The 19,673-nt window shown below is 30.2% G+C and overlaps 1 protein-coding gene across 4 annotated transcripts in view; it reads right to left on the reverse strand.

The window, feature by feature from the left end:
* Window positions 1–19,673, reverse strand: part of LOC143235521 (uncharacterized) — an 81,130-nt gene that overhangs the window by 23,067 nt on the left and 38,390 nt on the right. For 2 of the 4 annotated variants that reach the window (XM_076473749.1, XM_076473751.1), the window contains 7 exons: window positions 18,678–18,745; window positions 15,909–15,990; window positions 15,234–15,431; window positions 11,598–11,679; window positions 7,921–8,202; window positions 7,084–7,242; window positions 4,403–4,549 (listed from right to left, as the gene is read on the reverse strand). In XM_076473749.1, coding sequence (XP_076329864.1) covers window positions 4,403–4,549; window positions 7,084–7,242; window positions 7,921–8,202; window positions 11,598–11,679; window positions 15,234–15,431; window positions 15,909–15,990; window positions 18,678–18,745 — 1,018 coding nt within the window. Of the gene's footprint in view, window positions 1–4,402; window positions 4,550–7,083; window positions 7,243–7,920; window positions 8,203–11,597; window positions 11,680–15,233; window positions 15,432–15,908; window positions 15,994–18,677; window positions 18,746–19,673 lie in introns of all 4 variants that reach the window. The other 2 variants (XM_076473748.1, XM_076473750.1) reach the window with 1 other exon arrangement.

Here is a 19,673-nt window from a genome sequence, read left to right on the forward strand (position 1 = left end):
TGAAGAAGTTCTTTACCCATCTTTATTTAAACCAAGAATACCAACAGTTAGTTTAGTATACAGGTTTGACTCTAGCATTTTAGGGTTAAAAAGAATAACAATGAGCACATTAATTTCAAATTCTACAAATTAAACCTGTCCTTAAAGGTTACATGTAAAAGACCATGTCATAGCATTTGTTAACTTGCATCAAAAGGTTTATGGAAAGTCTTTTCTTACGAATTTATCTCATGTTTGGTACCAAACTGTAGATAATTCAAATTCTCATATTATACATTTAATTTCTTACTTTAAAAGTAAATATTAAACAAACACACCTGAACATAGAATTTCTGTGTGTCACATGGTATACTGAATGCAGTACTGGTTCATTAGATGTCTGTGATTCCAAAATAAAAAATCTAATCTATAGTTTTGAATGAATTATGAACTGAAATCACTGACACTGAAAGGCTAGAATATAAAATAAAAGCATTATATATTTCATTTTTGTTACCACTATTTAGTGAATCAAATTCAGTTGCCACTTCTCACCTCTTTCCATTTTTGGAAACAGTCCCTAATATGCACTTACTTCTGCATGACATATGAATAGCCAATTAAAACCTCAGAATGTCTCCTTAGTGATTTTCTCAGCCATTTTAAAATATACGCGTCTTCTCTTGCTTCTGAGACAAATCTTCATGCTGGTAGGTTGAGTTTTTAGTGTTTGAATTTTTTTTAAATACAAATATAGCTTGGTTATTAAATGTAATTAATTATAATGGAATTCTATTGTATTGATAAAGTAATTAAGGATTTTTGGTTATTCAAATTTACATGCAAAACCTGGAAATATTTCACTTAGTATCCTCCACAAGTGAAATTTCTTAAGACTTAGCAAGCTACAAGAAGCAGCAATGAGTAGAAAAACTGTAACCAGAAAACATAATTGTGTGCTTTATTTACCGCTTTATGTTTTAATAAAAATAAGTTTAAGAACTTGTTTGTGAATAGTAATAATCTATATATGTAAAGAATTTATAATTGAAACATGACTTTACCAAATGCTAGTGAACTAAAACACAGTCAAGACAGGTCACTGTAAGTTTTATATTCATCAACACATTAGCATGAGTGCATGTGCATCTTGTCACTGTAACATTTGTACTATTAGCCAAGCAAGGCTAAAAGGCCAATATAATACAGATTTAAGCTTTTTAGTCTAAACACTTTGTTTTCATTTTATAATCTGTAGTCATTTTACAATGAAAGAGATAATTTGTGACAATCCTAATGTTGTATGTGGTTACAAGATCGGTCAAATTGACTGAACCCATATAGATTTCTTATTTAAAATAAATTATGAAGTTTTTTCCTTAAGAAACATTTGATAAAAGTATCTGAACATTTTAACAATTTTGCATGTGATATATGAAAATTTTCTGATGCACTAAAATGTTCTTAATCTTAAATCTTTTGTCAGATAAGCAGCATGTGAAAATAGAAGCACAAGGAAAACACTGCTTAACAAACCTCAAGACTTAATTAAGAAAAAAAATTGACATTTTGTGTACAAAAGCCTTGTAATGTTTAATAGTAATCTGCCAAATCGTATGAACGTACACTAAATTAAAAATAATAGCATGAAAACTACAAGTACAAAATGTTTACAAGGTCAGCCCCAGGGACTGAGCCTCTGCTGAGAGTTAAACTTGTGCACATTCCTCAGAAACATCTTTGAAAATACCAGTAATACAGAATGTGAACTACAGTATTAGTATGACAAGTGCATCATTTCTTGAGAAGTATAACAACAAATTTTATGTATACTACAGTTATAACTAACTCTCTACTGCTAGAGATCTTTAATGTTATAATAAGCAATATTGATCATAGTATGATGATTGCCTTATCACTGCTACATTTGTACAATCTTGCAGAAAAAGTTAACCATGCTAGTATCATTACTGATTCTTCATTATTAGAATGCAGAGATCTTTGTTAACTATGATATTAACATCAGAGTTTGGCCCAGCTTGGCCAAGCGTGTTAAGACGTGTGACTCGTAATCTGAGGGTCGCTGGTTCGCATCCCCATCGAGCCAAACATGCTCCCCCTTTCAGCTGTGGGGGCATTATAATGTAATGGTCAATTCCACTATTTGTTGGTAAAAGAGTAGCCCAAGAGTTGGCAGTGGGTGGTGATGACTAGCTGCCTTCCCTCTAGTAGCTTTGCGCAAAATTCAAAAAACCAAAAACCAAACCAACATCAGAATTCATAAGGGCACAAACAATTAACATTATTGTGTTACTAATGACTTATTTACCAATGCTACAACTCTATTTAGATGCACAAATAACCTTCAAATTACATTAAATACATGTCAGAGCAAACAAGGTTTGATATCTGACAAAGATGCTATGTTGGCAACATTCTGAAATATTCTCTAGAATTAACCACATTTACTTAGAACTGCTTTATAATAACCCTTTTTATACAGGTACCCCTTTCTGTGCATGTCAAGTTTTTACAAAGTTGCATTTACAGTTTCAACTACTTTATCATTACTGTGTAACAAGAAACTTTGCATCAAAATATAGGTAATAAATTACATTTTAATATCATAAAAATTTCAGGTTCTTAATTCTAAGGGACTGTTTTAAACAATCCTTAACCTTCCCTAGTATAAGAATTGTAGCATTTGCTCTGTAGGTCTTCTTACTGAAATTTATTTACTACACCTCCAAGAAGTACAGCATTTAATGTAAATTACTTACAATATAGTTATTACTTGGGTAAAGCATAATTTTTTATAGCCTTCAATTTTATTAGGTTACATAAAACTCCTCTTGCCTCACATCTTCTCTTTCACAAGTTGCAAATAGTTCTCTGACATTTAGTACTATATTATTCATAACCAAGAGAAAGCCAGTGTTTTAATCTATATTACATTGTATTGTTTTCAGTACAAAATTGTCTATTTCATTTCCAGTTCAAACTTTTTTCATACAAAAAGCATACAGACAAGCTTAGGAAAAATTTTAACAGCATTTATTGCACAGTGAGAAACCAATGAAAATGATAGTTAAAGGGGACTGTCAACTTTTGTGTTATTATTCTGTGTTCTTAGGTACAATGCTTAAAACAAATAAATATTTGGTGTAACAATGTCATTAATATAAAAAGTAGGCTTAAGTTTCATTAACAGTTGATAGCAAAAAAAAGAAAAGACCCCCGTAAGTTTTCTTGTTTTTCGTATGTATTCTTCATTTGTTATTGTAAAATGTAAAATTCTGAAACCTATAAGGTTAGATTAAGTAACATAATGCAAATACCAATAAATGCTTGCAAGTAACTTATGCAGCAAGATATTTAGTTAGATGTGATCCAAAGGTTAATAAAATGAAATATGTCTGTGTGCACTGTTACAAGCTTTAAAATATTTAGGTTAAATAACTACCTTTTTCTATTACAATTAGAGGTTGTTCCAGAAAGAAAACAGGATAATTTAAATGTATTTGATAACATTTCTATGATGATAATGTCGTCAACCAGCCTTGGAATTACTGTAGTTTTAAAAATAACAAAATATAGTTTTTTACAGGTGTGTGAAACTAAGAGGATTTGGGTATTATGCAAATGAGATTGAAAATTTTCAGATGGTAAAAATATTTTTAAACTTTACATGAAAATCAGTTTACACTAAGAGCAGTCAACACTGAATTCATATCATTAAAACAGTGTTTTAGTTAAAGATACTTAAATAAAAATTCTGAGTTTTTATCTATAAAAGGGTTTTATTGTTTACTGAAATAATGTAAAGGTACATTAAGTAATTTCAAAAGTATGGTATGTATACCACCATGGTTATATGATGGCTACAAGGTTGCATAAGATACATGAACCTATTGTAATAGGGTTAATTATAAAAATCCATTTGTCCTGGGTCTGAAACAACAAGTCACAGGCTGAGGGGTTCATGTATGAAAAGAGACAATAGCTTTACTGCTCAGTGTAATTTATATCTTATATAAACAATCAACTGCAGCAGAATGGTTACCAATACTTGTGAAGAGACTTGCAGTAAAATAAATACTGTACTTTACACTGGTGATGTTTAGAATCACATGTTCTAAAAAACTTCAATTCAAAAGAAGTACAGGTGGCTATAGTGTATGTAAAACCAGATGTCACTCTAAGCCAGTTTGCATTTCCTTCCTAACCATTTGGTTTTTATTCATACAAGAATAAACTTTGGTTAAGATTATACACAAAAACTTTTTAATCTACTTATGTTCAAACTTTATAAAGAGAATTTTAAACACAATCAACAAGATTTTCAAACTTTGTTCACTTTCACAGTGAATTCAGTTGCATAAAAAATTATAAACTATTTATTTAACTTAAACTTTTCACTCACCTGTGACTTGGGGTGTAGAAGTTTTAAATCCAGATCCAGGTTTTGATGTTGTACAAGCCACACATTTGAGATCATTTGGTTTATTTCTTACCATACATGTTGAACACTCCCATGAACCTGGAGATGGTTTGAACTTTTCTAAAAATCCTTTAAAAAACATAATAGTAATAAACATTAAACAAGATTTTACTCTGATATAAAACTGCTGTATTTCAATATACTTTTCATATACCTGCTCACTAACTAAAATAGATCTAACTTTTCCAAATCAACCTGAGTAGCGAGATGTTTGGATCAATTGTGGGAAAAAGAGTTAACTATTCTAAAACATTTCCATAAAGTTTAGCAATGCTGTTATATTTTGCTCTGTTTACTTAAACAAAAATTTATGTTTTACAGTGACTTAATTAGATGCATCTCACGACTTGTAACATTTGAATTAGAGTAATGACTTCTAAACATAATAATTTGTAGTTTTTACATACTTCTTGCATATAGACAGAAGTATATTTAATCTTATTATTAACCCCACTGCCACAGGTATGCTTCAATGAGCATGACAAACTTTCAGTGTCTTACATTCAAAATTTTATAAAACTATATTCTATGATATACCATTTAGAATAAAATCTTAGCTAACAACCCACATTTTAATAGCATAAAGATTTTTTAAATTTTTTTAATTGTATAAGGCACTATTTTAAAAAGAAAGAACTTTCCCTAGTGTGACACAACATTTTCTCTTTACATACCATCCCTATTTTAGCCACCACCTCTCGACAATTATAAACTTAAATGTAAATTACACTATATCATCATCATTGCTAAGATAAACTACATTTATTAGTCTTTAATGTTGTTTGGACAAAAAGTTATCCAATAGAAATCAGACTCCTCCTGCCATAACCTTTCTTTCATAATTTATTAATAATTCTCTTAGATTTACTGATATATTATCTCTAACTTATAGAAATTAAAAAGTTTTCACCTGTCAAATAACATAACATCATGTTCTGAATGGTGAAATGTATATTTCACCCACAGTACCAACACCATTTCCATCAGAAAGTTAATAACTATCTTAGATGAATTTAACAATTCTTGTCAAAAAAGTTAGAAAGTTATTAATTGCAATATTATTAGTATAAAATATTAGGATTAACTCTTTGACAATCAACAGCAAGAGAATGAAAGGTTGGTCACATTTATTTTTATGTTTATATTTTATGTATAGTTATAAAAGAAACTAAAATGTAAACATAATACTTTTATGTTAGTTTAGATAAGTAAAATAATCACAATATAATAAAAGTGTTTCACAAGGCATGCATACAAGCTGCCTGTACTAGTTGTAGCAGCCCATAGGTAATATAATTCTATAAGATAACATGAGCTAGTGCCCCAAGTAACTTGCAACTTATAATGGCACAGGCAGAAGTTAGTCACAATTGAAAGGGCAATAAAACAATAAACTTTAATTATACACAAATATAAGTTTTTACAAAATTAAATGTACTGTAATCTTAGAATTTGAGGTCATTCTATTAAAAAAAAGAAAAGAGTAGTTTAAAGTTATTTCTTTTTTTTCTTGTGGTCATGATGTTGGTTAAATTGATTGATTATGTTTTGAGATAGGCAGAGAAATAACAAAATTTAACATTTTAGCAAGAAAAATAGTGGATTTAGAAGGTTTTAGTGATTACATAAAGAAAATGTGAGATTTTTGGAAATGAGAAAAATTATTTTTAATTTAACATGAATATTACTTTGCACATGGACTATTCAAAAAAATACTCAATATATTCATGGAAAAATCTTTATTTTATAAAAAAATACTTCACTAACAATATGATGTTTTTGTACATTATTAACTGAAAGACTGCTACATTTTTTGAAGGCATACACAATATATTGAATGTTAGTGAAGTATTAAATCTAAAAAAACTAAATAAATACAAAAATGCCATGTGTTAAGTCAAATTAACCAAGCCCATTTTGAGAAATGTAATAAATATTTTAATATTTACTGGCAGCCTATCATACACTGCAGTTTGGCTCTCATACAGGGTATAAAACAAGTCAGTAATTTAAAAATGCTTCTACAAAACACCAATTGAGAAAGGTTAACAATAATATCAAAATCTTAAACCTGCTTTCAGTTCAGGCTTGAAATATCTGTCACACAAACAATAGTCAAGCTAAATATGATTGTCATTTAAATTGCAATTCTATCAGAAGAAATATGTTAATGGTGAGATTTAAAGTTGATAAAACGCATTTGGAAATTTAAAAGTAAAATTTTTTCATACTTCCTTCTATTAGGAAAAATAGTTTAAATATGTGATATCTGCTAACATTTTAACCCAAGTAAGAATGATAAAAAAACTTATTAAGGAATAAGTGACTGAAAAAATTTGAGTGAATTTACATTTTAAAATTAAGTTTCTGAATCAAATTATCACACAGTACAAACATTATGAAATTAACTTTAACTCTTTCCATACAGGGTTGGTGAAAATGACTGAACATGAATATACTGAGTCAGTTTAAATTTTGAATGTAATTTTGTGAAAGGTTGTAACATGCACACTTTAACCTACCAGTTGCAAAAGGATTAAAAACCTAGATTACATTCAACCTCTAAACATGCAGGATAAGCAGCTAATCAAGTCTTTCCTCACCAGAGTTTTGAGTTAAATGTCCTGCTCCAAGCTTTGGACTTTCACATGCTATACATTTGAAATCTCCTGACTTGTTTCTTAGCATGCACACTGAACACTCCCAAGATCCTGGATCTGGTTTAAATTTTTCCCCAAATCCTTGGTTTTTTAAACGTTCTTCTATCATATTAGAAATGATATGAAATGGTTAAAATACAACTGAAGTCATCTGACCACATTTTCCATCTAAAAGAACTATATTATTCAGTTTGGTATCTTTATAACAATATTATAAAACTACAGCTATGAACTGGGATTTTTTTTTCATCTATTAAATACCTCTGAATGGATTTAGACTCATGCCTAAAATTTAAGTATTTTTCTGTAGTCTTTAGATAATCCTACAGATTAACCAACTTTAGCAAAATTGAAAATAAAACAAAAAGTATAAATACAGAGTGAAGACTATGTACTCTAGTGTTTTATGCTTTTCTCTATAATATTAACATAAAGAATAATGATCCACAGACTAAATAATAGCGTGTATTTCACAGTTGGCAAAAGTATGATAAACATTATAAAAGTTTTGACAATCTCTAGACTGGCATCTTTGATAGTCCAGCATTTCATTATTAGTGCATACATCACACTTAAGACAAAATTATGGTCATTAAACTTACAAAAGACAGAACATCATTTTTTATGAATAACTTTAAACAAAACATTATTCAAATGTAACTTCAAACTATTTTAAAACACCTGCTGTGTATACTTTTTCCTGATGTCAAAACTGATTTCTTTGTATTTGTCTTTTACAAAATTCAATTTTTTTCTTCTAAAAATATGTCAAAAACATACCTTGCAATGGGTTTTCAGTCTGTAGATTGTTACTAGCTTGCCTACTAGTGTTAGATGGTGAAATACTGGCACCTACTTCCCTAGACTTTTCTTCAGTGATTACTGACGTACTTTCAACAGTTAGATCAACAATAGGCTTATCAACTGGAATGCTGGTTTGGGTTTTCTTTAAAACATCCATCACACTACCTCCCACAATAAGATCACTGGATGGTCTTATTCCAGAACCTGCAACACCCTCTAACTGAGACTTCTTGAAACCTTCAGAAGGTTCTACTGAAACTAAAAATAAACGAGATGCCAGAGCTTGACTTGATGGTTCTGCTGGATAATTAAAATCATCTATTGTTACAAAAGAAATAAACAGATATGAAATATTCCAAAAGCTGAAATTTGTATTTTGGCAGGGTATTTACATAATCACAGCACACCCACTGTAAATTTAAAATAGAAAAATACTCTGAAGGGGAGCAAAATAAAAAAATATTATAACAAGGAATATGCTGAACTTAAAAACTGAGATATGATTCAAAGTGCAAGATTCTTCAAGGAAGTCAAAGAGTGTTAGCTGACAAACAACTTCAACATTTATTGATGACAAGATATACAGTAATTTGCGAACTGGAACAGCAAGATCATAAAATTATGGACTAAGAAAGTTTGGAAACTACATAAAAACAAAAATAGAAAAAAAAAGTCACCTAAATGCCAAACAAGTGATACAACACTAACTGAACTGAGTGACTAGTGATACTTGCTATCTGATAGGCCTATTAGTCATTTACTTTTGATTAATTCTCATTCTCTTTGTGTCTCTCCTTCTCTTTCTTTATTGTGCACTCTCTCTCTATATATATATATATTACATATAATATGCTTTGTGTAATTTCAAGAAATTTTTCAAGCTTTTAGTAAACATTAAATATCTTGTAGAAAAGTATCAAATTATTATAAAATATTTTCACTACAAATTTCTCTGAAAAATATACACAATCAAAGTATTGACTTTTCCAAACACAGAAAGATTTTCATGTTAAGATTTAAAATGGCCTGGCATGGCCAGGTGAGTTAAGGCATTCGAATCCCTGCTGCACCAAACATGCTTGCCCTTTCAGCCATGGAGGCGTTATAATGTGAGGGTCAATCCAACTATTTGTTGGTAAAAGTGTAGCCCAAGAGTGGTTAGTGGGTGGTGATGACTAGCTGCCTTCCCTTCAGTCTTACACTGTTAAATTAGGGACAACTAGCACAGATAGCCCTTGTATAGCTTTGCGAGAAATTCAAAACAAAGATTTAAAATATTTATCATTTGATAATTTTCATTTCATTTGCATAATTTCTAGAATCTCCTAATTGGATTTCAAATTTTTTTCAGTAAAGCTTTATAAATTTTATTTGTTACTTCTTGTAACCTACATCGATAAAAAGTAAGTCAATTTGACAAACCTTATAAACCATAACAAAATAATAAATTACTTTTCTCTCCAGAATGACTTCAAACTTTAACAAAATTATATTTGCTTCTCCTAAATGGCTTAACTCTGATAACAGAATACATACCCATTTAGACTTAATTTTAGTTTTACTTCCCTTTAAATTGTGTCTCAGCAAATAATACCACCCCAGATGTTGAAAATTACTTAGGCAATGTGTAGCTCATGCTACCCTATTAAATTACTTAAAGCATGGACTATTCTTGAGTTGCTTGCAAATGCATCTCAAGAAAAGTTAATATTTCTTTATCTTACCTAATCTAACACATTTAATTTTTAGTAATATAAAAATAATAAACAATAAGCATAAAAACATTTTTCTTGCTGTTGACTGTTAAACTTTAACACTGCTCTTTTATATTAATGGTGATATTATTACAGTAAAGTTTATTTAATTGAACAATAATCCTAAAACACAGATACTGTAAAGAAGACAATATCAAAGAACTTTCATAACTTTTTTTTAATTTTCCAAATATGTTGTAAGAAGCCTTTAAAAATGCAGCTAAGCTCACACGTGCATTTCCTGCAGAAATAAACTTTGAATTGGAAGTGAGACAGTTTCTGTATATAAAGATAATACATCACGTGACAGATTACAACCTTGGTTTCCTATTGGCTACAGATTAGATACTATTTAACATCAAAGAGAACTACTGGCAACCTGCAAAAATGTAAATGTGACAGGTGGATATAGCCAGAGAGGTCTGATTTTCTATGTGGTGCCTCTACAACCATGATTCACAGCTATAAAATTACATTTTGTCTAAGTAATAGCTACATAATATTACAATAAGTAATTTACACTAAATTCCATTATCTCAGAAGAGTGGTGAATAAATTAGAGAAGAGAGGATACCTAATGAGCAAAGGTTAGTTTTCATACTTCAGTGAAATTGAGGATTTATTTGAATAATAATAAAAAATAACTAAGAATTTAATTCTTATATAACATTAAGATGCAAGTTATTAATTACACTCTGATGTCAAGTTTAATTGTATACCATCATAATATAGTTTAAATTTGCAATGTAACTAAATAGTCAAAGCATGTAACATTTTTATCTGCCTATAGTAAAAGGGTTAATTAAGATGCAAGTTATTAATTACACTCTGATGTCAAGTTTAATTGTATACCATCATAATATAGTTTAAATTTGCAATGTAACTAAATAGTCAAAGCATGTAACATTTTTATCTGCCTATAGTAAAAGGGTTAATCAATTACTAAAAGCCCCCCCCCCCAAGTATAAGAGAAAAACAAACAAAGTGTGTATACAGTATTTATAATAATTTACACCACTGCATTATTTTCTTACTTGACTTCACTACACTTTTTTTTCTAAAATAATTTTCAAATTTTCCTTTGTTTCATTTCACAGAGCTTTCCTATAGGTCATCATTTGCATAAAACATTTTCTATAATGTATCTGATAGGTAATAAAAACTTCTCCATATACTGTACTTTTATTAATTTCTTCACAAAAAGAGAGGCCCACCCATTCTCATAATATGCACTAGCTTATATAAAATGAAATGTTATTCATTTTTTATTAAAATGGAAGGGAGAGTGGCTAGACTCCTTACTCTCCAGATCTTAAACTGCTTATGCAATGTTAAAGAACAGCTATAAATTTCTAGAAAAAAAAAAGATTTGGTTGGGGGTCCAGAGTCTATGCCTCCTATACCACATTAAAGAATACAGTTACAGTTATAAATTGGACACAAAACAGTGTTAAAAAACAGTAAATTCACACTTTTCATTTAAGTATCTAGAATGCTGGCAGTTATTGTTGCCAGCCAGCTGCCTTGTCTATAGTTGTAACTCTACTTGTGACAGTGTCAGATAACCTCACTATCTATGCAATAATAAATGCTGGGCACAGAAGAATTTCACTGAAAACCTTGAAGTAGAAACATGTAAAAAAAAAAAGAAAGAAGTTAAACTCGTTGTATTTTTGAGAACATATTGGGTTGCCCTGTGTTTGCCAGATCTCTGTTCTCAGAAATCTGGAAAAAGTACCTTACTTGTGCTGTATCAATCTTTTTACACTGATCCATTGTTAAAATTTGTATTGGAAATCAAAACTACAGTGAAAAAGCTGAAACCTTTTGCAAAAATTAGGCTAAGAATTACATGTAACAAACTTGAAATTTTGTTTACCTCAAAAAATCAAATATTACCTGTCTGTTTCTTGAATGGACTTTCTGGAGTATTGGTACTATTGTCCAGAATCATAGGTGAACTGAATGTGAATTTTCTATCCTGTTGATGAAATAATGATAATAATTTTAATATACATATTAAATGAAAATAAGATATTACCATTTGGGGGTAAGATAAAACCTTACCTCTTGAAGTTTGCATTTCTGCCCCCCAATATGGTAGAGGCACTAATTAACATGACATCAGCAAAGTGATAGTTTACTGTGACTGTCATGCTCACATCCCCTTTTATATTTCTTATTCTAATCTGAGAGACCAGTCACCTTCTCACAACTGTCTACAGGGAGCAAAGGGTGATATAGATGTGGGATGTGGGCTTGAGGACCCACACCTCGCTCTCCTAATTTCTCACTTTCTTAGGTAACACTAGCAAACTTGAGGTTAAGACTGACCAACGGTGTATCTCCAGCTCAATGTAAGTGCTACTATTTTTGCAGTCACCTCCAAAACCTAGAATACATTTTATAATCCCCTGTTGTAGCTTGTACCCAGGATCCTTTTTTTTTAATGTGTAAGAGTATTTTAAAAAAATTTTGTAAGAAAATTTCATGTTAGCTTTTTGATTTATGTCCTGAAAATTTATGGTTATAATTAATAAGAGGTTGGGATTTGCTGTTTTTAATGCAATCCTGATTTTGTCTATTCATTTAACTTCATTTAAATATAATTATTTAATATAACTAAAATATATACACACGTTTAATGTAGACATTTCTTTACGATTTATACAGGAATTTGCAATCAACGTTTCTTCAAACAATTTATTATTATTATTTTCTTCAAAAAATTTATTATTTTTAGTTAACAAAAATAATCTTAAAATTCAATTTTATCAACTTAAGCATGATTTTTTTTAATATTTATTTTCATGCAAGCTTAATTCTTTACTTTTTCTTTCTCAACTGAAAAAATTTATACCAAATATAAAAATTCACTACATTTAAGTTTCAATCAGTGGTCTACAAAAAGCTGGTTCATTTCTCATTATGAATCATACACTAATCCATGTCAAATTTTTCGTATCTGTAGCAATGTAATCTATCTATAGGGTAAAGTTCTATACCTTTTATATATCAGGTCATCCCATAAGTAATATCTGAAAACTTAATACAGAAAGGACATCATTTCCATCTTTGTAGAAGTCCTTAATGGCTAAAATATTAGTAGGATGTGTATAAAAATGTTCTGACAAATAAAAGAAGCAACCTCAACTTCAGTTTTTCAAATCACTAACCAAATAAAAACCCTGATGAAGATGGATGTGTCTGAGGAGTGCATTAGGCATATAATTCTATATGAGTTTAGAAAAGGCAATAGTGCAGCAGACTATACAAAAAACATTCAAGGTGTTTATGGTGCAGAATCTCTCAATGACAAAAAATGTCAAAGGTAGTTTCAGAAGTTCAGATCAGGTGACTACAGCTTAAGTGATGTGCCACATTCAGGTCGTCCTGTTGAGTTTAATGATGGCTTACTGCTGGTTGCACTTGAAGATTATGCTGTAACAGTTGAAGAACTAGCACAGAAGGTTAATTCAACCCATTCAACACTTCACTGTCATCTGCAATAGCTTGAAAAGGTGTTAAAACTTGAAAATGGGTTCCCTATGATTTGACAGAAGCCAACGTAAGAGAAAGAGTGGACATTTGCACTTCTCTGCATTCTCATGAATGCAACTCTCCTTTTCTGGACAGGTTAGTGATTGGAGATGAAAACTGGATATTTTATAAAAATGTTAAGCCCTGCACACAATGGCTTACTGCAGGTAAACTGGCTAAAGCACAGCCCAAAATGGACCTCCATCCTAGGAAAGTCTTGTTAAGCTTTGGTGGGATATTGTTGGTGTGATTCACTTTGAATTGCTGCCACGTAATGTAACCATTACATAAGACTTTTATTGTCATCATTTAGAGCACTTGAATGTTGCACTGAAAGAAAAGAGGCCTGCTCTGATCAATTGAAAGGTGTTGTGTTACACCAGGATAATGCACAGTCCCATACAGCAAGGATCACATCTGCAAAGATTGAAAAGCTGGACTTGGAAAAACTTCCACATCCTCCTTATTCTCTAGATCTTGCCCCATCTGATTATTAACTATTCCAAAGTTTGCAGAACTGTCTTGATGAAAAAAAGCTTGGAACATATGAAGACGTCAATACTACCCTCTCTATATTCTTTTCCTCGAAACCCCAATAATTTTTATAGAACTACCATTCAGAAGCCTGTGAATCATTGGCAGGAAGTAATTAGTAATAATGCGATATACATTATTGATTAAATAACATTAAATGTATATGAAATCCTTTCTCTCTTTCTGAACCTTAAAGGATGACCTGATATTTAAGACATAAGAGTCCAACTAAAATGGTCATAATACATTATTTTTAGACCTACAAAACAATAATGCAGTTTCAGAAATATATAAATACATAGAACTAAAAACTGAAATATAGGTTACTCGAAGGCTGTTTTGACCATATGAGAAAGTGTACATAAAAATAAAATTGAATACCTGAAATTGAACAAGTTAAAATTCAGTTATGCTAAAAAGTCAGTTATGAGTTCTGTTACAGCTGAAATCTGTTTTGCCATGCTTCAGATTTACAAATGTATAAAAATACAATTTACAGAGTTAAAGTGAATTGTGTGTTGTGACTGGAATGTTCAAATCAACATACACTGCTGGCCAAAATCATAAGGCCAATGAACATAAAGAAAAATATGCATTTTGCATTGTTAGACTCATCCACTTATTTCAAGTTCCTGATCACACTAAATCTACTATAATGGAGGCTATATAAAACAATATCACTCAGGGTTCTATAATTTACTCAGACTCATGGCAATCAAATAATTCAGAATTTCTACTGGAGTCAGGATTTCAACACTTTAAAGTTAACCACATGTACAATTTCGTCAACCTGGAAACTGGTACTCACAAGAGATTGAAAGGTTCTGAGGGATCAGCTAAATGGAAAAATAAAAGGCACAGAGGCACTGCATGCCATCATCTAGTGATATTTAGCTGACATTACGTGGGGACAGTTGCTACGTGATCAAGATCTATTTAATTCCATTCTTAATGCAAGTAAAAACTTTTGGCATCCAGAAACAATTGTTTCTTCTGTGTAATATGCACAAGTCTAATGCTTTCTTTTTAAGCTTTTTATTGTTGTTGTTGTTGTGAAAAGTACCTATATATTAATTGTAGATCGAACTATGTATTTGCAAAACGATTATTCTAAAAAAATTTTACACATAGCCTTACAGTTCTTTTTTTGTATTATAAGAAAATGCTTCAGAATAAAACTCTTCCCTTTAGAACTTCTTCCTGGTTAATGAATTCTATTATCATGAGTTTGATTTTAACACTAAATTTAAACAACCTATTAAGCTATCCCCAATTAAAATGTTTTAATACATGCCCAAAGATTTAATTATAAAAAAAATAGCATGGACAATATGAATCTCATTAAAAAAAAAAAAAAATAAAGCCAAACAAAAATGTCAAAAACATGATTTGCACTCTATAGTACACAAATGGTGGAAAACAATGATGCAAATCCTAATTGTACTGTTCAAACAAACTCACTTCCTGAGAAGAATGTGCACCTGACAATGTTGATGGAACACTGTATTGTATTGGTGCTGAAAAGATAAATCCAGGGCTTCCAGTTGTGACAGCAACACTAGCTGTGGTATTTGGAACAGGAGTTGGGATGGTAAAGTTGAATTTAGGTAATGTTGTGATGGGAAGCACTATGTTTGGGAGATTTTGGTTTTCTATTACCTGTAATATAAGAATAAACATTTTACATGTAATCTTAGAATAAAATCTGAAAAATGAATTTAAACATTTTAAATTATTTAAGGAACAGTATAAAATGCCCAATTACAGAAGATAAACATACTGGATAGCAAGAAATGAATCGAATAGCAAAAGTTTTATTCAGGATACAAAAATTTTAGTAAAATGATTTTATATTCAATTTCTTAAATAAATTTAAACTATATACAGTTTTTGTTTTTTCCCCAAAACTATACAATAGTTATTCTGCACTAACCACTCTTAATTTTAGAACTGATAAACTAAAATAAATCACACATCCACCCATCAACTCTTGGGCTACTCTAGCAGAGAAGTGGGATTTAGCATCGACAACACAAAAGTGAGTGATGGATGCAAACCATGGCCACTTGAATACAAAATGGCTGGCCCACAATTAGTTCAAGAAGCATCATTAAAACATAAATAACAATCTCTCACCTGTGCTTGCTCTTCTTCGTTAACTCTTGAGGAAACATGACGATTATTTCGTTTTTGAACTTTCATTTTCCCCCCTCCTTCGCTACTATGAAAACAATATTATTAAATGAGCAAAGTATTAAAATCAAATACAATACAGCTATCCTTTCACTGAAAAATTATAAAAATTAATGAAGAGAATAGAGCTATTTCATTCTTCCAATTTAAGCACTATTAACATTCTTTATATACTCTATGCTCACAGCTTCTGTTCAAAAGGAGTCCAGCCAAATGCAATATTTTATTAATGAATGGTGAATATATTTTAGAAAAACATCAAGCCTGAAACATTAGTTATGTTGTTTTTTGTTGTTGTTAACAATAAACTTCAAAATAGGGAAAAGTTCTGACTTTTGAGTAAAGTTATGGTAGTCAAAGTTTTAAGTCCTTAATACAATCTTTTTATTATTCTCATTTCCTAAAATGCTCATATAGATTTCACATTTCTTGATCATTTCCAAGCAATGCTTGTGGACAAAAATCTTTGAAGTTTTATGACAAGTCTCGTAATATAATTTGATAATTAAATTTATTTTTTAATAAAATAAAAGTTAATCAAGTTATTTGCAATGTATTATTTCTTTAAGCCCTCCAAGTAAACTGTACATACAAAGTTTGTGATGAGACAAAAAAGAGCTTTCTTCTCAAGTTTAACTTTTTTTTTTTCTATTGCTGGTTACTTTAATTCTGTTATAGTTCAATCTTATTTTATAGTTCCAAATATGATTTACTTATATCTATGGATAATTAATTCACTTGTTTTTTTTTTAAAAAAAACAAAAGGTAAATGGCATCATCGACAAGAAAGATTCCTGTTTTGGACTACATAATATAATAGTTGCAAAGAGACAAAAAAACACAAACTTCACAGAGTAACTGCTGAATTATTCACTGAAAATTAATACAAACAATTATAACCTTCAACAACTACCATTATAAAGGATTATTCTCGAAAAAATACTTCAAAAGTCTTCAAAGTTCTAGATAACATCATTATAAAGATTTTATCAAGCAGAAAACACACAGGGCTCATGCTGTCGGTGGCCATATTCCCCAATGGCTGTTATTTTTGTTTTTTGGCAAAGAAAAATTGTAATTGGTGAATATATCGGTGAAACACTTTGTTTACAAAATGCTAGACTGGTTCACTACATCTACGTTTTTTTTAATGCAAGTATGCAGTAAGCAGATAAAAATCAATAACCCGTCTGCATTCATGCAAGGTCATGGTCAGGATCGACAAATGAGTGAAAAATTGTTCAATCAACAGCGACCTAACGGCTTGACACGAATAACTCATTTATATGTGGTTGATTAGCGGCGCTATAATTAAAGGACAACCACAAAGATTGTGATGCCTTTCACATGTGTAATTACATTATCTAATGGCACATGGCTTGGCCGGTAAGTTTAATTAAAAGCGGTTACTGGATTAGTACCATAATAAACACGTACTTGTAAAAAACTAAATGTTAATTAGTGGAAAAATTCTCTATAAATTGAGCCAATATGCAGCATATTCATCAGATCATTGAACTTTGTAACTGTAAAACTGTTGTTTTATAATAAATTTGATAAATGATAAATTCATTGAAATAAAATGTATCATAAGAACTTAGTTGTCATTTATTCTTTGACTATATTATCGTATGTGACTGGCTGGAGGGTTGGATATGGATCAAACCTATCTGGCTAAAACACTGGCAAAAATTGGCTCCCAAAAAAACCATTTGGCTAATAGCCTGGGTACAGAAAAATTTAGTCCAGGATAAGCCCTGACACAATTACTGATATAATGAGTAAAATTTTTGCAAACAAGCTGGTCATATGACTTGGTTCTTTATACAGATAACTGGACTAAAAGTTAATTCAAATTTTTTATATTCATCAGCTTTCTTCATTCTATAAAAAAGTGATGTCCAAAGTACAATGATGAACCTAAGATCTGGAATCTGAAAAATCAGATAATTAAACAACCCTATCTTTTACCCACTGTTAAAAGTATATAGATGATGAATTAATAAATAGCAACAACAAATTCTATAACAAAGCATTATGGCAGTTTTAAACTAAAATATTATCTGGATCATACGTTCAAACGTTTTATATTTCACAGTCAAAAGTTGAAACTTTGCACAAATCAATGTGTGATAAATATTGACCGAATTAATACTTGTCAAACTAGTTATGCTGTTTAAACCACTGGTCCAAACTATAAAGCTTGTCTTCCCAAGGAGATAAGGAAGAGAGCCAAGAGACATAACAGCTTGGTCATTTTTTTTAAAGGTAAGGAGTTTTAACAAAAATAGAGAAAAAGTAAACTATTAAAAAAGAACCTCTCAAGTAACTTTTTTTTTATCTTGCCAGGTGTTTTCCCTTTGCAAAAATGAAATATCAGACTTATACTGCTTGGTTTTTCTGCACAACTTCTAAAAGTATAAAACTTTGGAACAACATTTTTCTTTCTTAGTTCAGGGAGGTTAATATTAACAAAATTTGACAACCACTACTTTATACATGCCCACATTTAAGGCAAACTAAACATCTCATCTATTGTGCAACATTTTATTAAAGTGCTTTTAGTAAGATTATCTGTGGGTATAAACTTGGCTAGTCATTAATTACAGCTACAACAGCAAAGAGTAAATAAATGTACTACCCCTCTTAATATACTGAAAACCTCTGTCAAATGTTTCTCTCAAAAGATGCATATATTAAAATAATTCTTACCTTACCAATGATGAGGCTCTGGCCAAGTTTGAAGTTTTATCGACAGCATATTTTTCATCTCTTGTTATCTAAACAAGATGAGCTATTATGGCCTGTTATTTAAATGTATAACACTAATTTCAGAGAACTTCTATTTCAGTTTTATCCATTTAGAGTATTCTATGCATTAAATATTCATTAACTAAACTATTAATTCAGATTTCAAGTTACCTACATCACAGCAACATATAATCAACTTCCTGTAATAAATATTGATTCGATTATTGAATGTTATATAAAAAGACATTTTGCTAACTGAATATGACCTGTGGCAATCTCTACAGAAAAAGGTTTTACGGTTATAAACACTATCTAGTCTAGTCACTATCACAGCCATTACTGTAGTTTTCACTTCAAACCCAACTATCCTACTGACAGCTTTCACTTGAAAACTAACTACCCTAGTTGGTATCTCATCCACTATTAATGCTTCTCATTTGAAAACTAAGTTGCCCAGTTGATACCTCACATTATTGAGGATTCTCACCATGTAAGATAAAATTCAAAGCTGACTTACAAAACTGAAAAAATTTTAGCATGTCAAGATTTAATATAGTAATTACAATTAGTTACAAGACACCCTCTGCAAAAGTACAATTCACAAATTTGTATAATTCTCTTCCAAGTACGTAACAAACAGTGATACTAATTCATGTAATAACAACAAAAAGTAAAGAGTGACATAACAATTACAAATGTACTAGAACATTGATCAATCAAGAATGATTTTGTTACAATATAAATGACAGCTGCTAATCAAGATATTACCTTTGTGAAACATTCAGCCAATAAATATGTAGTTAATAAATGTGAAAATCAAAAACAAACCATAAAACCAAGTAATTATTTACAAGTAAAAAAAAAAGAAAAAGTATTAACAAACAACCATGTCACATAACAAATATTCATTATAATTTAATTAAAATGCAGATCAAAAATTACATACCAAACATTTAT

Source organism: Tachypleus tridentatus, chromosome 12 (genome assembly GCF_004210375.1).
Source record: "Tachypleus tridentatus isolate NWPU-2018 chromosome 12, ASM421037v1, whole genome shotgun sequence".
NCBI lineage: Eukaryota > Metazoa > Arthropoda > Merostomata > Xiphosura > Limulidae > Tachypleus > Tachypleus tridentatus.